A 24,849-nucleotide genomic window follows, 5' to 3' on the forward strand; every position below is an offset into this window, starting at 1 on the left:
GATGCCCTCGTAGCATTTGTAATCTAACATCTCATGTACAAAAGACACTATGCACCACGTAAAACATGAATGGTTCATTTAGTAAACCCATTATTTATAAGATTTCTGATTCTTAGTTGGTATATATTGTGGCATTACATCATATGGTTTCTGATGAAACCAAAACACAATACAATTCATTAATCTGCTATTTGACATCTTGTGGATACAAACAGACTACAGTGTACATGAACTGAGAAAGTTGGTATTTTCTTTAAAGCTTATAAGGAGTAGGAGTGTGTATGGTGCTATATGTTATGGTTGTTACTATTCAGTGTGAATACCTAGCATTGTTTTATGTGTCTGCAGTGGATGTTTTGGGTGTCATAGTTGATATTTTAATGAATTAAGTTTTTTTTTTTAATAAATATTTTTACATCTAGTACACAAAATGAAATTCGATTCCAGTCTACTGGCAATGCAACAGGAATCTCAGGCACAGATATGTCAAAGCCTGAGAGAAACCTCTAAACTATATGGATATCAACAGAAGCAGGTAAGAAGGCATGTTTTCTGTGGTGCTGATCAAGTGACCTCTATAAGGTATGTGACTACGAAACTGCCTGTAATTTACCTGTCTACGTGGTCAAGTCATCATTTGACCATTAACCACTCCATTTGTAATTTATGGTTACACAGTTGCACCGTATTTCTGTAACTTAGTGTTTCCTCAGCGTGTACGGCTTTTACTTTGAAGTTAGTCTCTTCATTTCCGCTCTCGTTGTTTCTGTTTGTCTCTGGTCGCACTACAGCTGGGCAACCCCCATCAGTGACGTAACAGAACGCCCCTCAGACCGGGTTTTGGAGGAGGAGCTGGAGCGACCACCTTTCACCTATAAAATCAAATGCGCAGATAGATCCCCGAGTTATCAGTCATGAAGAAAATAAAAATAAAATTGATTTTTTTTCTGCAGACTTTATTATACCCTACTTATTATTTAGTAATAACTAATAAAGTCTGACAATAAATCGTATTTCTTTGGACTGACAGCATGATTGATGACAACTTAATCGTTTTTTTTTTTTTTATCTCTAATTGGAAATCATCCACTTCATACTATATGAGGACTTGTTATTTTGCTGGGTACCTTTTGTAGCATCCCTGTAAGATCTTTTGATATATGACAGTGTTACCACAGGTAACCTGGGACATTCAGATGAAATTCACCTGTGTGAGCTGACAGTCTGCCTTTAGCAATTGAAGATCAGCCAGGACAAGAAGTGGCTCAGACTGGCTTATCCAGGGTGATATCCAACACCACACCCCCCTTTCATCTGTACTATCTGGGTCAGTCACCTGAGTCTCCAGGCCAAGAAGCTAATCATCAACAGTCCACACTACACAGGCTTGGTTCTAACAGCAGAGAGGCTTAACTATGGTCTAATAGCTGGTTTGTGCTGAAGATTTTAAATTGCCCACTACTGAACTTCTTAGAGACAGAGATCTGTTTAGACCAGTGTCGACAGAAGTTCAGTATGAAACAAGGTAGTTTATAGTTTATTTTCCCATCAGCTAACAGCTTGTCCCTTCAAAATACTTTGTTTAAAAATGTATTTACAAAAACTGCATAAAACACTCATTGAATAAATGATTTACATATATTTATTAATTCATGAATGAATAATAGAAGTTGAACAACTATTTGAAAAGGCATTTTAAAAATGGAATACATTCCTGGATTTCCTCTTCAATTTCCATTTTCTTTTGCCAGCTGGGTTTCCTTTTCCTATTAGCTAATCAATTAGCTTAGTCATTTAGCTTCTTTTAGCCTGTGTGTGACACTCTGAGCTTTCAGTGCTGGTAAAACCAGGTTAATTGGCCATGGAATGTAACAAGCTCTCTGATTGGTTGGAGAGCTAACCAGTCGGGTTTTTGTAAATCCATTTTTAAATCTGAAGCATTTATTGATGGATTAATAGTTCATGAATAAATCATTGAAAAGGGAATCCAGTTATTTATTTCAATTTAAAAAATGCCTTTTCAAATATATGATAATAATTTAATAAGTTTTACAATTCATATTTTTAATGCCTTTTAAAATATGAAATTAAAGCAATGCCTTATTACTTTTCCTGTGATATCCCTGGTCCTCCATAGGAATTGTAGGTTTCAAAAGTATTTTTCTGGACTTGCTGAGATGGTATGTTAATGAGTACTCCTAACACCATTAGTTTTAGTGTTGATCTATCGAGTCTTCTCTGTTTTGCGTAGTGCCTTGCTATGAGCTGAACTTTAGGAACCCATTTGGTGCAAGAAAACATCCAATAACGAATACCGATTTCACTTTAAATGGAGACATCCAGCATTTTATTAAATTCAATCAATCATTCATCACAACTTTCAATCATACGAAATCAAATTTTCATAATTTATTTCTTTTAATTTTCAAAAGCGAAATAAATCTTTCACTTTTCATTATCCTTGAAAATTACAAGACTCATTTTTAATGATTTTAAAATTGTCATGTCCGCTTAGATTAATTTCAGCACAAATCAAAAGCAGCTGAGGTTGATATTTGGGTCAAAGAATATATATAAGTAGTTTAGCCTTCTAATTGACTTATTTCAGAGCACCATCACCTAATAAGGAATTTAGCTTGTTGAACACAGGTGTAATTAATAACATTAATTAGAGCTGATGGTCCCTGATGTTGCAGATGCTGTCTCACTGACACAGCTTACTTGTATACCTAAATGCAACAGAGCCGTCGTTAGCTTTTTTAATTACACCTGTGCTTTTTCTGCTATGAAACATATCTGCCATGAGAAAGGTCTATTTTCTGTCTATTTACATGTGTTGTGTACTACACCACTGTACTGTATGTGAGGTGCTGCTGCCGAATATATCATTAGTCAGTCTATTACATCCACTCCCAGCAGTCAGCGTCTCACACATTTCTTCATCTATAAAGCCTCATATAATCTCTGTACATTCACTCCTTAATCCCTTATTCCAACCTATTTCATCGTGGAGCTGTACTGCACTGTCCTAGTGTTTTTCCACATTTAGTGCAATGTTACTAAATTGTACTCAAGAGTAATTCTAATTCATTATCTTGTGGCTCAACAGGAGAATTTGAGAATAGTTGCAGAATGATTATTTGTTATTAGAGTACTGGACTTACTGGTATCTGCTCTACAGACACAGTGGAGTCACCTACCAAAGAGCAAATTACTTTTCTCAAACCTAATTACTTAATAATTTAGAAATAATGTAAATACTAAACTGTGTAGTTATGATATTGTACAGTGTGTGTATGCACTCTGAACCCGCCACACACTGGACTGTGCAGCCATCAAAAATGTGAAAACAAGAAGCTGCTTTTTCAGAGAGAACTCTACAACAGTAAATTGGTGCCACACAGAAGAATGACACAAACTGAAAAACCTAATATTTGTATACCATTCTTAATCTATTCTACATCTTAGCTCCATAGGTGCATTTCTCAAATGTATTACTTATAAACTTATATTCATTTTTCATACACTCCCAAAGTGGCCTCAGACTTTTTGACCCTACTGTAAATCATCTCTAGGTAGCTTACTTCAGACTAATGAGCTTTACTAAGTAAAAAGCACAGGCAGCGCATGACATGGTGTTCATGTATGTACAGAGACAGTAAAACAGACTTAATTACCAAGACAAAAAAAATCATTGTAGTCCTGAGTTGGTGAATACAGTACATTTGATTAAGGTCTATTATAGACACGCATTACCAAAATGTAAAATGTTTATATTAAAATGTCTATAAATGCAGTTGTCTCAACAAGTCTGAGAGAATTCATCATAATATTAAAATGAATCAATCAGAATAAACCTGTTACATGGCTTCTTGTTAGTAAGTATGGTGCCCAGTCTGATCAGTTTGATCGGAAATATGCATGGAAACAAAAGTGTGGCATACTGTATGTTCTCTTACCTTATGCCACATATGGGTGATGAGCAGTGAAATGTTCCTAGTATGTGTTTGAGCATATTCTGCTGGGTTCATGTGAGTGTCAGTAATGAGGTTCACAGTCTTCCACCAGGCTGTCTGTGATGTAGTTGACTTGTAGCACCTCCTGGTAATACTCTTTCTCCACTTTTGTGTTGACTGTCCAGGCAACCACCTCCACCCCTCTCTGGGCCCAGTACTGCACATAGTCCCTGTAGACGGCACACAGCACAAAGGAACACACAGTTATTCTCTGCTGTGAACAACATTATTTGATTTTAAATATGATTTGATTTTAAATTGACTATATCACTGTTACACAGGTTGTTAATCTTTCTTCTAACAATAAGTCAAGTAATCAAGCTCAAATTATCAACCTCAGATGACTGAGTTCAATGAGCCATATTAAGAACATTTTAGCTTGTCCTGTAATATTGAAAAAAGCATAAAAACCCATAATGTAATAAAACACCTTCCCAACAATTATAGCCTTGTGAGTCTAATTAAGTAATTTTAATGTCTCTATCCCATGTATCTTGAATTAAGATTCAGTTAGGATGACAGTATATGACTGTATGTTCACAGCTGCAGAAACTCACGGTGAGACAAAGTTCTTTTGTATCAAGAAGGCTGAGATGCCACAGAGTTTCCACAGCACATGATGTTGCGCCAAGTCCAGCGTGATGTCCATTAGTGTCATCCAATGGTGCTTCCATAGTGATGAGAAACGCGGGGCACCATCTCCGAATCGACTCAGGCTCCATGGCCTGTGGGTCAATGCTGTGACCACCTCTGGGTCACTCTGTCTCATCTGGGCCAGGGAACAGAAACAAAGTTTGGTTTATGCCTGTTAAACACAGTAGCTAACAATACATGGGAGGTATGTAGGTAAATATTTTAGTTTATTTAATCATAACAAGTATATTAACAATGAGAAAGGGCTAGGGATCTCACTGTCCCGCTCCATCTGAAAATAAACATGTATGCGTTGTTGTTTTAAACCAGACCGACTATGACAGACAGGTCCATTGTCAGTGTGTGTGTGAGAGAGAGAGGCGTCAAGGAGGCGTTGAGCAAGTAAATGCGCTGCAAGCAGCTCTACCATGAAATAAGGTACTATCCATTTGAAATAGTAAAATATTTTCAGTTCATTATGAAACTGCGACTCGACTAATTAGACGGTAGAGGACGTCAGTAGAGTAGGCGGTCCTTCAGTGGCCAGGATGCATTTGCGTTCACACTGCTAAAAGACTGGCCACATGTGGCCCAGACCACCTCCGGATGTGGTCTGAGTGATCGGATCTCAAATGCGTCCTCATTGCATCTTGGGTACGTTCGCACTTGTACTTAGAGCTGACCACTTGTGATCAGATCACCTGAGACAGATGTTAATGCCAGGTCTGAACAGGGCCTTAGAGAACATGATATTTAAGCTTATAGTGAAATTAATTGAGCCCTGCTACAATATTGTAGGCTAAATGGAAGGAGTTGTAACCAAAAAAATTGGCTATAGTGTGTACAAGCTGTCTAGACCAAAGTATCAAAATGTTCACACAGCCTCATTAACGGGATCCTCAGTACACAGTCGCTGGCAACTCTTCATTTAAATGGTTGTAATCTTCCCCTTTGGCTAACTTTATGGTTTTTCCTCAACTTTCTCAATCAAATATACTGTCAGTCAAATTCTTTCATCTCATATCCCTACACACTTTAGGGCATCCACTTACCCTGTAGATGACTTTAGGCTCAAAGGAGCAGACGATGCTGCTGTTGTAGAGGACTGGATGTTTCTTATACAGTTCTTTAAGAGCTGCGGCTGACTGAGAGGGGAGGAGAAACACATGGTTATTGTAGGTCAGTCAACTGTTTACAGTGTGTGTAACCACTTGGTGGTGACTAGCAGCTGTGTATGTGCAGACACACTGTGGTGGGCCCTGAACTCAAGAATGTCATTGCCTGAAACAACAACCACCACCGCAGCTCTGCATTCCTTACTCATCAAGAGGTTAAAAGTACACTGACGCAAGCTTTAACTCAGCTTTTTAATGTGCAGAATGAAATGGTGTGAACGCTGCAGTGACTGTCTATCTTGTGTGAACTGGCACACACAATAAAAGTCACATTTTCTCGTTTTTTTTTTTAAAGTAACTGACACACAAATCCACAAGAAATATCTCGTGATGATGCAATGTTACCATGCAACCAAAAAAGCAACACCACTTGCCTGTAGCAAAGTCCTCAATACGTGACCAGATCAAATTGCGTGTGTGTATTTTGGAGGTTTGGTTTGTTCCCAAGTACGGTACAAATTGGAACAAGTGTTTGCGGCACCTTATGGTACATCTCTGTGTTTGCCAAAGTAATTGTGAGCCACTGGTAATGATGAGGCACGCAACAAATGACTGGTTGACACTTAAGTAATCTACCAGTTTATTAACTGGCCTGATCAGCTGCCAGCATTAATACCAGTGCTGGGTGTTATCTGTCCTTTCATTACTTTTTTCAGTAAAGCAGTAGTGTAATGAACTATGTTTTGATTTTCACAAGGATAACACAGGAAGAAAAAACTTGCGACCCTGAGTAATGAGTAAAGTGATTTTGAAGTACTTGATTAATCAATTAACTGACCAGTTGTTTCAGCACTACAACATTTAAACAACACTATCAAACCACTGCAGATATGTTATGGTCAGTTTGTACAAGGACACAGTAAATACCATCTTTGGACCATTATAATCACATCATCGTGCTGCCTTTGTTGTGCAATGTTGACTGGCTACAGATCAATTAAATCAACAAAGTATAAGACAGATTGCACATAATCGAGTCTCATTTTGCTTGTTGGTTTTGTGGGCTGCACCTCATCTGGATGACCTTTGACATCAAAGTAGATGGTGAGTTGCAGTTTGATGCATTCTTCCACTGCCTCCTCCAAGGTTGGGATCTTCTCTCCAGCAAATTTCTCCCTGACGACGAAGGACAAAATCGTTACAGTGCTACGTCTGAAGGTCTCGCATGCACATCAAAAATGCCTGTCAAACAAATTTACAGTTCAGCTGGGATATCTGCGTCTATCTCTTCTGTGATGAAATAATGAAATGCATGTGATAATGTTCATGAGTCTCTGTGTATAAAGGTTCTTAGGATCTGCCTGACACCATTTCGACAGGATTGGAGGCTTGGCAATATAACAACTACCAGGGCCGCTGTGTGATTATAATACAAATCAGACCTGTAAAACATCTCTGCAGACTTTAGGCTCCTGTGCCATTAAAACATTTTTTGTTTCTCTTATGCTCTATTAAACAGTCCAGTATTATGTAAGAGAGGAGCACTTATCCTAGTTTTTTTTAATATCATCCTCATATTCTCATCATCATAATATTATGTAATGCATGGGCACACAGCATATGACTTGAGGAACCTTGGTTTATTGTTGTAACAAAATCTCCAAGAGAGGAGACACTCTCACTTCAGAGACAAATTACAAACATTTCTCCTCTCATGACAATTGTTTGTGAATGCTGCACTTATCCTGTGTTATTTATATAATTACTTATCACATTGTCATGGAAATTTTGCTATCTGAATAGGATGGGTTTCATATCTCAAACAGATTCTACCTCCAGTAATTTGTCTAATGCACTCATTTTTAGAAAAATGTTTTGTAGTATCTTGTAATTGAGAAAATGAAATTGTTGGACTTTTTAATCTTCCTTTCCTAGATGGTTTTTGCATCTGTGTTTATTCCAGCTGCATCGTAACTTGTTATCTTTATTTTGAGGAACTGTTTTGCATTTTTCTTTTTTTCTTTTGTTTGTTCTGAAGAGAGCTGTTTTTAGAAACCTGCTGGGTCACTTGTCTCGCCTGTATTACCAACAGCATGCCTCTGTATTAGAAGCACATTCACTGTTAAATTTCAGTTCAAGGTTTTAGTGCCACTCCTGGGTTAATTATCGCAGTGTGTTTACTTATCCTTTTAATGTTTTCTTACAGATGTCTTGGAGCCTACCAGTATCTGTTATCACAATCAAACATCTCCACCTGTTAAAATGATCATTTCAGTGTCCTTAAATTGCTGTAGCTGAACAAAACATTCTGTACCAGGGAGTTCTACTGCAGAAAGTACATTTGAAAGAGAAAACCAGTCTAGCTTTGACGAGATAGTGTTCTGACTTGCTGATAAAGGCAGCCTACATCAGCAAGCGTCAACCAAAAATCTGCCACAGGGCACTAAAATATAATGTAGAAAAAAATATTCAAAACTTTAAATCACTATCCTTCCCAAAGGACACACACAACTTGTCTAACCTGCTGCCACCCCTCCAAAGTTTTGACAAATTTGGTATGCTAGAGACATTAAACTGCTTTCCGACTATCTCTTCTTCTTATCTTTTTTCCCCCAAATTTCCAGTCAACTTGCATTTCTCTCTTCACCACCACTGGCTTTATAACCAAGGACCGATACAGACTACATACAGCGTCTTATGTGATAGACCCGTCTATGTCTATGACTCAGCCATTCCTCCAAACAGACATTTTACTTTATACATAGTTGGGTCACTCTGTCTTAAGGAGGAGCTAGACTGTACATTTGTCTCCATGATTGTATGTGGATCCCTGGATATATAGTTTACCTGAGTCGATGTTTAGCAGCTGCGTCCAGTTTACCCAAGTCAGAAAATCTCATCTGGCTGATTGGTCCTGACCCGTTGGTGGTCCGGTCCACAGTCTCATCGTGCATCAGTAATGGGACGCCATCTGCTGAGAACTCCAGGTCCAACTCCACACCAGTTGCCCCATTTTTACTGGCCTAGTGCAGAACAAGAGAGTTGAAAGCTTCATATTTCAGGAGGGTTTGTTTCTGATTTTCACCTGGAAAAAAAAAAATTGAAGATCAGCCCAAACCCTATAGTTCTGATGTCATACTGCAAAAATGATCACCTTTTCTTGTAAACATACTGATTTTCAACATTGTTGTTTAAACTGCAATGTGAAAACTGGTTTAGAAAACTACTTTAAGATGAAAACAAAGAGAGAATGGTGATATCACATTAAAAGGGAAATAGGGTTTAAGTAAGAGTCTATTAAAGCTTCCCCAATAAATTGCCTGGGCTAATATTGACCAATATAATCTTACTGCAGATATAGAGAAGTGTGTAACATGAAATAGCAGTACAGAAACAGCATCTCTCTAAATGTCAAAAATATGTTATTAGGACTTTTGTTAACTCTCAAATATCAATACTGATACTGAGCTAAAAAATAAAAATCCAGTATCAGTCAGGCCATAGAGGCTGTGTGATGATTTTTGCTATACTATACACCACTGCCCTCCTGTGAACACTACAGTTCACTGAATGACAGTGTGGGTATGTGTGCAGCACTAGTGCAGAGATAGTGCTGAATGTTAATTGCCTTTGGTTAAAAGGGACATGATGTCCTGATGGAAGAGACAAACCTGGTCCCTGATATTTTCTGCCCCTCTTTTTTAGTATACATCTCTACATACATCCCGGCCAGTTTACAAAGAGATAAATATGGCAACGTTTTTTCAGTTTTGTCTCGGATTAAGATATAACATATTCCAGTCTCCAGTGGTGGTGTGTCCCTTGCAACCACTACTAACAAGGAAGGAGAAAGCCCCCAGATCTCGCCATCCCCTCCTCTCACCTCCCTGATAGCTGCTATTGTGTTCTCCGGTGCGTCGTGCCCACCGCCCCGATGAGCGACCACCGACACCTTGCCGGAGCCAGCCGCGCCGTTGGCTGGGTGCAGCACCTGCTGGGCTCGGCTGACAGGTACTTGAGGGAACCGGAACATGGCCAGAAAGAGGTAGAGGGAGGCGGTGAGGACGGTTGTCCACACCGGGCTCCGGGTGCCCAGAAGGACCACCACGAAGACGACCGAGTACAGGGTGACTTCGTCTCCCAGCTGCAGCATCGTTGTCCTCTGCTGTCTTTCTGAATGGACTGTGTCCAAACACAGAAAGTGGCAGCTGGAAGCAAATCCACCGCCGCTCCCGGGAGCCTGTCTGTTTATCGTTAGCTGACGTTAGCGTTAGCTAGCCGTCCGTATAAGTTTACTGTCTTCAAATGCCCTGTCTGAGAAAAGGTCATGCTCTACTTACCAAAGAGACAACATTGGCTGTTGACAAGGAGCAATTAAACACTTATCTTGGGCCGAGGAGAGGAGCTTCAGCTAGTCTGACACTCAACTCAACTCAAGACAGGTGCGTTCAGGGCGCACTCTGGGCGGAAATGACAGCTCTCTCGTGTCGTTTCTGAAACTAGCAAAACTTAAATACTGTTTAATTTTTTTAAGGGTTTAAATTCAGTAGATGTCTCAGCTAAATGTATCTCATGCATATATCTAAGGTTACAATTATCCCACAAGGGGGCACACGAGAAAAAAAAACATAAAATAACAGTTAACACTGCAGAGCACTTCCGGGTCAACGGATACTTCATGTTAGCTAACAGTTGACTTAAAGTGTTGTCTTTGGTCTGTCTCTTATATAAAAAAGGGTTCGCTTCCATGTTTCTTCTTCCTTCTTCTGTGTAGTCTGTCGCCGGTCATGGTGAGCTTCCTTCTTTCTCAACCTCTTACACTGTGTTCGTTGTTATGCAAGTTGTGAAAAGTTGAATTATTAGACACATAAGCTAATTGTTAGCTCCTGCTCTGCCTGGACTGAATGGCACCTCTGTCTGGTTAATTTATACTTAACAGTTGTTACTTGTTTATTGTTAGTGCTGCCTACCCCAGCTGATTTTGTTTATTATACCCAGGATGGTCAAAAATAACAAAACATCTGTATAATGTAATGCAGTTCAATAGCTCTGCAGTTCTCTTTAAAATTTGTTAATAGGAGTTGTAGTGGTTTATGTTGCATTACTTTATATTGTGAGACGTGAAAGGATTGCTTCTTTAATCAATTAATTTATAAACAGAAAATTAACCAGCAGGAATTTGATAATGGATTGTTTTAGTTATTTTTTAAACATAAATGCTAAAAAAAAATATCTGGATCATAATTTCATAAATGGAAATGTTTGTCATAGTCTTCAATGACACTAAATGGATTTTGCAATGTTGGTTGGACAAAACAAGTAATTTGAAGATGTCACTATGGGTTCTGGGAAAATGTGACATTATTGAAAATAATTCAGTTAGCTTTAGTAATCATTGGTTGCAGCCCTATTACATTAAGTGTTGTTACTTTGTCCACCTCCTGCATGTAAGTTCAGGTCAGTGTCAAATTAATCTTTTTGATGTTATCTATCTACAGATCAGGTCAGTGCTGCAGCGCAGTTTAACCTCCCATTTACTTTCCTGTACCAGAAGATCATGTCTACTAACAGGTCGGATACTTAATGGTGTGCAGCCTCCTTCACCAGGTCACACACCCGTCCAGCAGCGCTTCCATGGACCCCTTATACCAAAAATCACAGCTCTGGTCAAGTACTCAGACTTGTCCACACAGAAGTACACTATGATTTACACCCTGCCGTACATTAAGCTCCTCAGAGCCGTGTCCAGGCTCAAACTGCTCCAAACTGCCATCACCGTGGTCATCTTGCCCCCAGTGTACGTCCTCTACCTCCAGGGAGATGTCCCCCTCTTCCTTGCCAGCTACACAACTGGGATAGCACTGTTTGCTGGTGTCATGCTATACACTGCCAGTCACATTTTCAGGAGGGTTGTGGGTATGATGTACCTGGACCCATCCCAGACTACACTCAAAGTGTCCCACCTGACCTTCTGGGGCAAGCGCCATGATATCTACCTCCCTGTGTCAGATGTTATGACCATCAGCGACACAGGGGACTCTGCAAAAGAGATAATATTGAAACTAAAGAGATACAGCAGTCCACAGACATTGTATTTCTCCACTCATTATGGACGTGTGGTGGACAAACTAGGTTTTGAGAGAGTCTTTGGAAATTTAAAATGATGGATAATTTTTAAAAAGCATGGATTTGAATCATAATGACATAATGAAATTTAACAAGCCCAATGCAATATTGGGATAATGTGGAGTCTGTTCACCATGGAAGATGGGTAATGAATATTTGAGTGAATTAAGTTTGTGATTGAAAAGTGAGGATGCGTATCTGTGGGCTTCAGCTGCACTTTGAAGTAGAACAACATGCCAAGTAACCAGTGTTGGTAATAATATGTTAATAGTATTTTAAGATTACTGTCATCTGGTAACCAATGACCTAATATGTGATGCAGAAAAAAAGTGAAATAAAATCAAAGTCTGCTTTATACAAGTGAGATTGTCATAATGTTTTACAGGCAAAAGTACAGTGAATTTTTTTTACTAAATAAAATTTCAAAGTAATGAAATGAAGTAAAGTAATGATTTAAAAGAAACTTTCCCCAACACTGTTAGTGACTCAGCTGTGACCAGACTGCTATACAGTATATTACATTTAGAATGGAGACTCATTAATACCATCACACAGAAGATAAAAATGTGATTTATATTCTTATACATGCTTTAACATTGAATCTGAACATGATTGTTGTCAGGTTACTGGTCAGAACCTTGCAGCAAATCAACTACTGCATATTATGTACATGCACAAGTTTTAAATTTTGTCCTCTTCAAATCTGACTGACCAAATGCAATATATGTACCAGTAAATAATAATGAAGCAATATAATCTTGGAGATAGGAGAAACATTCATTACAGTGAAATGTTCTGACTTGCTCTTCAACAGTGGTGGAAGAAGTGCGCAGGTCCTTTACTGTAGTACTCCATTACAAGTAAAGGTCACGCATTCAGAAGTTTACTTAAGTATTATCAGCAAAATGTACTTAAATGTATCAAAAGTTGAGCACTCATGCAGAAATGCAGAAAAATGGCTTCTTTGATAGTGTTATATAATGCATGTATGCATTATTTACATTATTTAAGTAAGTAGCCTTTTACTATTGTAGTTGGTTGGGATGGAGAGAATGGAGTAAACGTCTTTATACACAGCTGGGCAGCTTAATGTGCAAAACCTCAAACCTAATTTTAGACAACTGTGTGTCAGTGCAGTAAGAATACCATATTCAGCCTGTTTTTATTTTAAATCAATTATACATTTTTATCAAATTATCAAAGAGTAGATTTTGTGACATCTGATACTACAAACTAGTAACTATAGCTGCAAAATACATTTAGTTAGAGTAAAAAGTACAATATTTCCCTCTGACGGACAGCAGAGTAGAGGTATAAAGATGCATTAAATGGGAATACTTGAAGACAATAAAAGCACCTCAAAATTGCACCTAAGTACATGTACAGCATTTCAGTAAATGCCCTTAGTTAACTGCCATCACTGCTCTTCAATAATCTGGTGTTACTCACTTTAACAGGAAGAGCTCTGTAACTTTATTTGCTTTGACAAAGATAAAAGAAAAAACAGCTAAATGATCCATTTGGATGCAAGATGAGTCTCAGAAATGTGTTTCCTGGACACCTGCCATATCACTTAGCCCATCTTCAGCTCTGGCAGCATCCAGGGAACAACAGGCAAGCTTAATTTTCCCCTTTCCTCCTGGCTTCTGCCCCCTGGTGGCCTGGAGAGACATGGCAGCAGACATGTTTTATTTCTTACAGTGTATACAGCTGAGGTATTTTCCTTCAACCCTCTATTTAATAAACATGCACAGTACCTTTCTATGGAAATAAATGGCAGAGAGAAACAATGCCAAAGTCAACAGCAGGCCAAGTCTGGTGAAAATAACTACTGGAGAGGCTGAAACAGATTCACAACAATCACATCAAATCATAGACTATCACAAGTACAACAGTCTTCATTAGAAATAAGATTATTATGAGAGATGCTTTAAACTGAAAGTGAAGTACCTTTGCACTAGTCTGCAGCTGTTTTATTTATTTCAAATAAATCAAATCAGCAGAAAATTGGATTTAAGGGAACAAATTAAATCTTGCTAATTCTCTTCATAATGCCTTTTTTGGTTGAAATGCTAAAATGAGAAATAGTCATATTAATTGCTTGGTTCAGACTCTCAGTGTCAGAAACTACCCAATCTTTTTTTTTTTTTTTTTTAGAAATAACCAACCAACATTAGTTTAGTTTAAAATGTGACATGGAAACAGCTTACAGACTCTCCATGCTTCCCAAACTTGAATATAAACACAGCTAGTACCACACTTCACTTCCCTGTCTGATTCAGCTTTACACTTTCCTTCACGTTACCTGGGATACTGAGAGAGAGCAGCTGGCTCTGCGAGGAGAAGTTGTGAGAGAAAACATAGATGTGATAAACACAGCTGTAGTTCACTTGTCGGCCATGGTATCCAGGAGGAAACAGAAAGTGGGCAGTGTGACCGACAGCTTTCTTAGTGTAGGTGTGTGTTGTGCTGGAAGTGAAGACGATGAGCTGGAAAAAGCCTCCTGGGTATTGTGGCTTAATGGAGCAGCTGATGTTGTGGTTACAGTCAATGGAGGGAGAGATGGAAATCATTGGCTGATACAGCAGATCTGTAAAGACAAAGAGAGATGGTTGATCAAGCGGATCACCTCTAGTGTGGCTAAAGCTGCCTGTGACAGACAGGGAGCAGTAATATCACCCAGCATGTCTTTGAAATAACAAAAGTCTTGTCAGGAAAATAAAAACTATGTATGTCCAATAACTGACACAATAACACTGAAATACTTGAGAATCGTGTCCTGGTCATTCGTCTAGTCTGAAGCAATAATGACTGCTTTCATGGTAAAACTGGGTAAACTTCTGGCAGTCGATGTATAATGAGTCGCTGAAAATGATACCTGAGCAGGCGACCTCCAGGTTGGTCGGGGACCACCAGGGCCTCAATGACATATACTCCCTCAGTGCAGATCCAGACTGAGCCCTAGAAGAAATGACTCCCCACACAGATTTTGGTACAGAGTGCTTAACTTTGGATGAAACCACTGAGCCACATTTCAGCTGACTGCAAACTAAAGGTAGTGCCTTCAGGACACCCTCAGCACCATCCACTGGTTTCCAGTCACCCTGGAGTTTCATTTCCAGTGTTCCAGCACAGCGGCTGCCTCCTCCCACCAACCTGACATTATCAGGCTCTGAACAGAAACAAGAAAATAAATAAGTTTATTTTTTACCATGGAAACAGTTGAGAAAAGTCCATTTAGTGGCTCTTCTGGAGTGGTCTTCATTAGCAGAGAGACTTTGCCCAGTTGTCTTTGAACTGTAGATGTTCAAATGTTTATTTTTATCTGTTCTAGCAGCAAGGCTCTAATGATAGCAATGTCGGTATACTGGTCCATCACTTTGGTCCACAATGACATGTCTCAACAGCTACTGGAAGAATTACCATGACAATTTGTACAAACATTCTTGCACCCCTGAGGATTAATTATGATAATGTTAATGATCCTGTAATATGTCCAATATATTGATTTATGGCCAAATACCTACAGAACTGATGACATTCGTAGCAGCTCCTATCTGTCAACAAGGTAAAGCTCCAGTATAGCGACTAAATGGAACTTGTGGTGAGACTGTTGAGCCAACTGCTGTTTCTTCAGTCAATAATAACCATTGAAGCCAACAAGAGAGGAAGTCCTTTAAATGCTCAGATTAAATGGAAATGTGAAGATCTACAATTCCATGACAACTGGACGAATCCCATCTGCTGATGGAGATCATGGGATGGGAACCAAACCTCCAGAAGAGCTGCTTAATGGACCTTTTGGTGAGATCGTTTTCTAAATAAAATAATTCTTGAGAGAGAGAGAGAGGTTAAGTGACACTTGCAACAGAGCATATCGCCTTCTACCTGAGCAGGTGAGTCCTACAGGTGAACAGGTGTTTCTAGCTGACTCGTAGCTGTCACAGTCCAGAAGAGTTGACTCATTTTCTCTGCAGCGGAACTCTTTTGACCACTCAGGAGCCTGTATGTTTTCATATAGCGCCCTCTGGAGTTTTAAAGGAGCCCCACAGCCAAGCTCTCTACAGAACACCTCTGCATGCTGCCAGTCAAAATCACCTTCACACACTGTGGACCACGACTGGTCAGCTCTGACCTCCACTCTGCCTGAGCACAGAGTAGTCCCATTCACCAGCCTGACAGACTCTGCAGAGGGAGAGAGAACGTTTTACAGTGAGTGGTGTTAAAACTGTGTTAATGATAATATATAATAAACAGAACTCTGACTGAATACTCATAAAAAAGTAGATAACAGCAACATAAATGAACCATGTGTATAACATAAAAAAGAAATCCATCAAAGCCACACTGCTTTACTTGCACCTCTGCCATATTGACTCACCATTTGGCAATTTCAACATTACAGAGGCTCGTGCAGCTCTGTTAAGAGTACAATTGTACGAACCCTTGTATCATTTCGTGGTTTCGCAGTGTGGTCTGTGAAACTGCAGTTATGGACTGTATGAGTGGCATTGACCAGGTATTTAACCATGACCCTTGATCTGATATAAAACACTGGTTCAACATTGGAAAGATGGTTAAACATGGTTGAATCTGTGTTCATTATCGCATATCATACATGAAGCATGTAAACTTTTTATATAATATTTGAATGACCTAAAGATAAAAAAAACACTCTGGCCAGATAAATAATCAGCTGACTCCCATTTCACAACTATAAACAACCCAGTACAGTCCATCAGCATGACACTTGTCAGAATGTAGTTTGGTGGAGCCGCACAATCTGGACGATGCCAAGGGAACCAGACTGCTGATTATTAACACAAGGCCTCTGTATGATATGTTTTGCAAAACATCTCCCTTAACTGAGACGTCTTTTAACCAGTTTTATCCAACATAACTTGGTAAACAGATCAATTCAATCAGCAAATTAATTGTTGAAGTTGGAAAGCCTCTTTTGAATGGGTTCTATAGTTTCCTACAAAGGTAATTATGACTGTAATTAGGTACTTTTACTTTACTGAGTATGTCCACTATTGGCTACATTATACTTCTACTTCACTATCAGAGGCTCATATTATACTTTTTATCCCCCTACCGGCCGCTGCTGTTACTACTTACTTTTCATACACTTACATTTTGAAAACTATAATGAGCATGATTCGTTGTCGTACAGAACATTAAACTACTTCAAAGTATAACAAATCATTAAAATTGGGTTCATGTTAGTCAGTGACAACGTGAACTTACTGCTTACATGTTGATGCATGAGCAATCATAAACCAATAATGTAATATACTGTATGCTGATATAACAATCATAGTAGCCATTCTCCTGTCCTTTTACTTTTGATACTTAAAGTACATTTATTCTAATAATATTTACATACTTTTACTTGAGTAAAATTTTGAATGCATGACTTGCACTTGGATTAGAGTATTTTCAGCAGTATTGTTACTTTTACTTGAGGCAAGGCAAGTTTCTCATGATATATACTGAATACTAAATGGATATTTACATGGGTCAAGATGAAGCAGTTCTTTCAAATACATTTCTATTTTTCGAGAGACTGTAAAGATTATCATCATAATAGGATATCACTGATAGTGTTACCTGAGCAGATGATCTCCACACTGGAAGAAGAGTAGTGGGGTTTCACTGATACATACTCTGTCGGTGCAGAATCAGACCGAACATTGGAAGTGTCTATTTTCCATACAAGTTTTGTTGAGAGACCGTTGTTAATTTTTGCAGAAACAGCAGATCCACAGTCCAATTGTCTACACAATGCAGCTGATGTTCTCAGGTTCCAGTCAAAAGAAAGGTCATCCACTGGTTTCCAGTCATTGTGGAGTTTCATTTCCAGACCACCAGCACAGTGGTTAGCTCCTCCGATCAACCTGATATCACCAGGTTCTGAACAGAGACATAGACAGACAGACAGAGAGAGAGTTATCAACACATAAGAAGCAAAACATGACTTTTATTTTCTTTTTTTCTGTCATTTACCTGATGAATTATTTTTTTCTTCAGCCTGGAGTCCTGAAGAGAAGAAAAAAATCAACAAATAAAAATTTATATAAAGCAGTATTATAATTTCATCACAGCTAGATAGAGCAAACACACACACAATAAGCTAATAAAGCAAGCACAGGGAGGGTCAAAGAGGTTGGGGACTAGTCTATAACCTGGATGTCACAGACTCAGCTGGGTGCTGGACCTTGAAGTATTAGGACCCACACTTTAACAGAGTTCCACATTTCAGTTGTGCAAAATAATATAAACCGACAAGCTCAAACCCTGTATCATACATTTATATATATATATATATATATATATATATACACTGTTGCACATATATACACACTGTTGCTCATTAAGTTGGAATAAAACATTTTTTTTAAATATTTTTTAGCGCCAAACAATGTTTGGCATGAATTCGTTTCATCTGGGTAATTGGGACACATAATAGGATAGGAATAGGAATAGGAATAAACAGAGGATTGTGTCTGAAAACAAAATTATTCCAACTTTATGGGCAACAGTGTATATAAAGAACTTTTCAAAATAGAGTTACAATGTGCTGTACAAACATAAAAACAAAACAAAGCAATAAAATATGTAGAGAAGAGCGGCAACGTGTAAATTAACAAGGCTAGTACACCAGGGAGATTTAATATGTGTTAAAACAATGAGATCAATAGAGCGCACAAAAGAAAATAAAACCAAAAGTAAAAAAACAAAGATAAAAGCATTTAAATCAAGAATTAAAAGCTGCTTTATACAAGAGTGTTTTGAGTAATGATTGGATATATGTTTACTGTATATACATATATATATATATATATATATATTCAGAATAAGTTTTTTGTTAACTTTATTTTATATCAATATAAAATACAATTTTACAAGCTCCTTTATCAACACAAGGTTTGCTCAAGACTAACGGTGTTGCCACTTAAGTGAAGTATGTGTATGTATGTCACTCACAGCCATCATTAACATTATACATTACATAGCCCTAATATTAACTACCACAACGAAGTGCCTAACTGCAACCATATAACTGACCTTCACCCTAAAAATAAAAGTCTTAACCCTCAATTACCACACTGACACAAGACATAACATCCAAAAAATATCATCACTTTCTAAATCTAAATCTCTAAATGGTTCCCACAAAAGCAGAACTTCAAGAGCACACATATCTCAACTCTGGCTGCTCCCCGCCATTTCAAAATCCAGCATTAAAAACAGTCCTACCAGAGATGCAGAGCAAAATGAACCCTGTTAATATGAGATTCATATCCTGTTGTTCTCCGCTGGTCTGTGCCTTTTGCTGGTTTGCTGTCTGTCTTTGCTTCTTATGCAACTACATCTCTCTGACACACCAGATCCCCCTCTGCTAATCAAACAACTGATTCCATCCTTTATCTCCTCTGGTAAGTTCCTGTGGTTTTTCTGTAAAACTTACTAACTCCAATTTAGAGCTGAGGCACAACACCACCATCTGAATTTGCTGTTGAGCCACTATAAATTCCAGGGTCATTCATATTTCAAATGATTGAGGCTTCTCTTCTTTTTTGCTTTCCCACTAACGCCATAACATCAGTTGGTTGAACCTACTTGTTAAGCAGAGGTCGAAATGACAAATTGGTATCATAAGCTCTGTTGTAATTTAATGTTCAAGTTGAATTTAATCAGCAGTGAACAAAATCAAAACAAAAAAAAGTCAAACGCAAACAGCAGTTTTGGGACTCCACTGAAAACAGTTCAACAGCACAACAAATTGCAACTGCCTCCAAAATGAGTAGGCGATATGTCAACTGAGTGTACATTTTGTATGTGCTGAGTGATGCTTATCTTAGTTCCTGCTATGAGTGACTGCGCAGCACTACAGTGAATGACAGATTACGGCTGTTTGGAATTACAGTAATGAAGCACGGACATTTTTTGCTGACCAGTATCATATAAATACTGCACAGTCTTAGAGCTTTTAACACTCTGCACCAAAAGCCATTTGTTTACATTGTATTTCCATATGGAATTGAGTTTTTCTCAATGTTATATTGTTATTATGAGGTAAAGCAAATCACTTTGCGAGTATCATGCATCCAAAAATGTAACGCTGACAAAATATTATAGTGTAAAAATGATCCTGATTGTTGCAGGATGTATCTGTCATTACAATATGCCCATTTTAACCTTTTAATGCTTTCTGAAAGCACAGATGCACAGAAACAATGAGCTCGAGTGTTTTCAAATATTTGTAAGGACATAAAATGCAAGTATTTCAAAAAGATGTAATTGATGTCACCGTTTTCACTGACTGACAAAATGTGCAAGTTGTACATCAGTGCATCTTTAGGCAGCAACACATTCAACACAATGTGTAATTCTCTTTCATATTAAATCCATTCAACTAAAAATATAACCACACGGACGAAGAGTATGCATTTAATATTTCTATATGGTAAAATGCCTCTACCTCTGTATGCATTTTACCGCTGAATACAGCATACAAACCACATGCATCATAAAGTCTCTTTTCATGGTCACACTACAGTTGCATCACAAGTTGGTTCAGCAGAAACGAGTGCTATCATTCAGGGAAAATAAGAAGAAATAAAAACCCAACGAAAAATGTCAATGAACAACTGCGTCAAATGTTTGGCAAAAAACATTATTTAAAAAATGTTTAATTCCTGGTTTATTGTGTGCTACTTGCAGACAGTGCGAGTCACAATAAAGAGGATAAAGTTTGGATGGATGCAACAGTTTCCTCCTCAGATGTGATTCTTGGCAGAGCGAGTGTGTCAGAGCTCACACAAGGTACCAGGCAGTGAACCCGGCAAGGACGGCCACGCAGGCAGCAAGGGCCACCTGACAGGGCGGATGTCTGAGAAGCATCATGGCTAACTGGCACACATAGGTGGGATTTCCACTGGCAGCTGTAGAGAAGGTGGAGGAAGTGAAGGAAAACAATAAAGGGATGAGACCAGACAAAAAGCAGGAAGGCTGGATTCATCATGAACAAGTCATTTCATTGATTTAAACCTCGTCAGCCTATGGTAGATTTCCTACCGCACATGTGCTATTACAGGTAGATAGTTTGAGCTGCCTATCACCTGGGCTCCATCACTAAACTATCTCTAAAATGCAGAGGGGTGAGTCTGTACAACTGCTGTCATACTGACACCTAAGGTTTGGTTTTAAGCGACTTACTTTCCCTTTTTTGTATCTCTAATTTTGAGAATGAATGTGCGTCTTTCAGACCTAAACCCTTCAAATGATGTCTTACCCATTTTTGCAGCATAGTAGGGGCACTTGTTGATATCACCTCCCTGCATGATCTCTGCATGACTGTGTCCAAGACCTGCATCTTGGACTTCCTCTTTGATGGTCTCCCCAATCTCTTCCAGCTCTGTGAATACCTGTTTTCAGAATAAAAGTAGGTTTTTGTCATAGTTTTATCTTTTCCCCCAAAAAACAATGTGTCCCTTTGTTGGATTTTTTTCTGCAGTGTTTCTCTATCATGATCATTTTTGTGAATATCTGTTATCTGGACTCAACACAACCCAACCTCCCTGCTCCCTCACCATCATGTTAAAGCCAAAGGCCCGGTTGGACTCATCCACAATCCTCTCCTTGGTGTCAGCGTCCAGTTCCAGCTCGTTCATCCTGCTTCGGTAAAGCTGCTTGAAGCCCTTGTGACTGTGGATACCCTCAAACTGGTAGAAGTTGAGACCCTCCCCCGTTGAGGGGAGCTTCAGTGCCCTCTGGGCCACTTTCTTCAGGATCTGTCCGCCTGAGAGGTCCCCCATGTAGCGGGTGTAGGAGTGGGCCACCAGCAGCACTGGGTCCTTCCCTCCCACCTCGTGGATGCGGTCCACGTAGGGCTTGGTGCCTGCAGAGAGGCTGACCTGTGAGAGAGGACATAAAACAAAGGTCAGGAGGTTTTGCAGTTGTGCCATGAAACTTGCTCTTATGTCTTCTTTGATCATGGATGTCAACATGATTGTTTTGGTTTTAGTCCATTTTATCATGCTATCAGCTAAGGAAGAAAAACTCACTCCAATAACACTAAATGAATATTGAAGTTGGGTGAAATGCACTGCCTGCATCAGCACTTTAAGGCACACTAGTTCATGTCTGAATTTCAGTGGTGGTGCAAGAGGCACCAGGTGATTGATGATATAAAGGGCAGCCATGTCTCTTATATCATGAGACTGACATGCAGCCTCTGTGTCCTTTCTGCTGACCTGGCTCTCCCAGTCCTCTCCATAGAAATGCTCGAGATCCCTGGCCAGGGCCTCACGCCTGTGAAGCTCTGTGGGGAAATAGATTGGCGCGATGTGAGGATGATCTTTGTTCTTCTCTATCTCTTCCTCCATGGCCGAGTAGACGAAATACAGAGCTGCTGTACCTCTCTGGAAACAGAGAGAGAGAAAAAGTGGGACAGACTCACAGATAAAACAGTAACTGCCATGGGTAATGTAACATTTCTATCCGATGATTTAGGTAATTGTAAGAGAAATTTAGAAATCCACACACATCGCATACTTTTGACTTGTGAACTTTTTTTTGGCAACTGATAATTTGCAAATTTCCTTCGAATGTAACAAGCAAGACACGGCGTAAATTGAACCAGGCAAAAGGATTATACTGTACCGCTAAATTCTGGTTGCCAAAATTGATTAACAATGGTTGGGCCAAAGATGCTGCAAAATCTGCTCATTTCCATTTTCTTATTAAATGTTTTGATTAGGTTTCACCACATTAATAAATGTACTTTATATTTTCATACTATGTTCTCAAACAGATCAAAATATAAGTAAAAATCAAACAATAAACATCTGGATCACCATATTAAAAACCCTCTTATTAATGCTGCTAATGGAAATGGACTGTTTTCGATGACATCATTAGAGGTTGGACTTATTATGAGCAACAGCAACGCAGGACGACTTGGAGCCCAACCTTAAACAGCTCCCTTTTGATGCGACCTCTGAGGAAATCTTTAACAAACTGGCAGTTCTCCGCTCTGTCGTGGGACTCCTTGGTCCCCTCTGCCAACATCTCGGAGAGGTCGGTTGGCCTGGGTGGAAGAGGGTTGAAAAGAGAAAGGAGAAAGAGAGGCCGACATAGACACTTGCAATTTAAATGCTTTCTACAGTGAATCTATCAGCAGAGGACTGCCAGTGCCAAAACAGGCTGCTGACCACAGGGGTTTTCCTCCATACCTAAGAACTTCATCATCATCATCCACAACAATCCTTGCCCCTCCGTTCAGCACACCGTTGGATTTCGGCTCTGATGTCACCTTCGTTTCCATCTTGCTGGTTGTCTCACAGTGTTCTTACCTTAAGTAAGCAGGAGAGAGATAAAGATATACTGATCAAATGTATTACATCTATGATGATATGGTATGAGAAAACTAATGCCAGAAGCTATGATTCATTCCTGTGTGTTCATACAACAGCAAAAAGATGGAAAGTGAAGCATCAGGATTAGGCTCTAAGGATAAAAGCTTCTATGACTGACAATAAAAGGAAACTGCTTCAGATAAAACACTTATTCTTAATGACATGTCAATATTGTGTAAAGCTCCTAGAAATCCATGGTCCGTGTGTGAGTGTAAGTTTTGTTAAACATCAGTTTCCTATAGGGTTACAAAGCACTTATATGGCATTATAGTAGCAGTTTTTGACACGTATTTTTAAAGAAAATATTGCTCTGAAACTGACATGCCGGTGGTTACAAAACTGTCATTGCGCGTCTTCGGTATTGTGCAAGCGAAGTAGCAACAAGACATAGCTCTGTGAACACCGTGTAGACTTATAAAAATCGCTTTCTGTCAGTGTAGACACACGTACACACTAAATGTTTTTACTTTATATATATAGAAAATGGGGATAACACATTTGTTTACCTTGTTAAAGTGCTGCTGCCACGACCGTCTCAGAGCAGAGGACACCACGTACAGGGGGCGCGGTTCTCATGACAACAAACCAATCAAAGGTCTCTCTGCAGAGAAGCGGCATGCTGATTGGTGAGATCTTTACACCGTTCACCAATCGTGCTTCTCAACACAGAAATGAGGCCTCGTGCATGTTTAGTTGATTGATAAAATTAAACGAGTGTTGCAAGAAATTAAGTTTGCTCCGTTTGAGTCGATGCGTATTTTATTTTAAAGCTGCATTAGCGAAGGTTTCACACCATTTACGGTTGAATAAACACACCAGCAAAAATCCTGCCGTCTAGGCCAATGATTATCGTTACTAATACAATCTTATTCAGATAATTTCTGCCTGAGCTTGTGTTGAAATGAACTGTTTATTTTCATTTTTAATTTTTAATGTAAACCTACCTGCAGAGAGACTTCAAAGACAGACTTGTCCATGGTTGCATTCACAGATCCATACTCATCACCACACTCTGTAATGTAGTATCTTATTTAGGCCACGAGGTGTCATTAGACACCATGCAATGTACCTCGAACGTGCATCAAATGGTCATGCTATTTTGTTTAGCAGCTGAACAGTGTACTAGTAATCCAGGTCAGTAATGCAGATGGAGCAGGAGGTTGCTGTCTCTTCTCATAAATGCACTGGTGATTATTTTACAGCCAGCAACTCCTGTTCTATGAATATTTTTTTTTATTGTAACAATACTTCTAATTCTCTCACCAAACTCTGCAGCAGCTATCCCCATTTGTAGCTGTAAACCCTCATCATTGTTTTTACCTTGAGTTATATCACAACATTCTTTGCTTGTCATTGCTTCTTCGATATGAGGCCACAGACATAACAATATGTCTGGCTCTTGCACCAGCTGACAATGCATAGGAACTATATGGTTTACATCATGTCACTGTAATATTTTGTATTGTTTGCCCTCCCTATGGCCTGCTGTTTATATTACTGTTTTCTGTTAATCTATACATCTACTCAGCCTGA

General features: G+C 39.0%; 3 protein-coding genes across 3 annotated transcripts; 1 reads left to right on the forward strand and 2 right to left on the reverse strand.

Moving 5' to 3' along the window:
- Positions 1-2,320: 2,320 nt before the first annotated feature.
- LOC111229231 (glycerophosphodiester phosphodiesterase 1-like) lies at positions 2,321-9,939 on the reverse strand. The gene is made up of 6 exons (XM_022755468.1): positions 9,648-9,939; positions 8,612-8,787; positions 6,835-6,940; positions 5,702-5,794; positions 4,574-4,785; positions 2,321-4,186 (listed from the first exon to the last, which is right to left on the reverse strand). Exons 1-6 carry the CDS (start codon positions 9,915-9,917, stop codon positions 4,039-4,041), a joined length of 1,005 nt encoding a protein of 334 aa, XP_022611189.1. The 5' UTR covers positions 9,918-9,939; the 3' UTR covers positions 2,321-4,038.
- Positions 9,940-10,154: 215 nt separating this feature from the next.
- Positions 10,155-12,206, forward strand: tmem186 (transmembrane protein 186). Its single transcript, XM_022755469.1, has 3 exons — positions 10,155-10,206; positions 10,501-10,554; positions 11,263-12,206. Exons 2-3 carry the CDS (start codon positions 10,552-10,554, stop codon positions 11,926-11,928), a joined length of 669 nt encoding a protein of 222 aa, XP_022611190.1. The 5' UTR covers positions 10,155-10,206; positions 10,501-10,551; the 3' UTR covers positions 11,929-12,206.
- A 7,341-nt stretch (positions 12,207-19,547) lies between these two features.
- LOC111229233 (heme oxygenase 2-like) lies at positions 19,548-23,884 on the reverse strand. The gene is made up of 7 exons (XM_022755470.1): positions 23,823-23,884; positions 23,134-23,253; positions 22,871-22,988; positions 22,153-22,320; positions 21,490-21,813; positions 21,192-21,324; positions 19,548-20,841 (listed from the first exon to the last, which is right to left on the reverse strand). Exons 2-7 carry the CDS (start codon positions 23,223-23,225, stop codon positions 20,714-20,716), a joined length of 963 nt encoding a protein of 320 aa, XP_022611191.1. The 5' UTR covers positions 23,226-23,253; positions 23,823-23,884; the 3' UTR covers positions 19,548-20,713.
- Between the last annotated feature and the right edge of the window lie 965 nt (positions 23,885-24,849).

Source organism: Seriola dumerili, unplaced genomic scaffold (assembly GCF_002260705.1).
Source record: "Seriola dumerili isolate Sdu_G_001 unplaced genomic scaffold, Sdu_1.0 BDQW01000230.1, whole genome shotgun sequence".
NCBI lineage: Eukaryota > Metazoa > Chordata > Actinopteri > Carangiformes > Carangidae > Seriola > Seriola dumerili.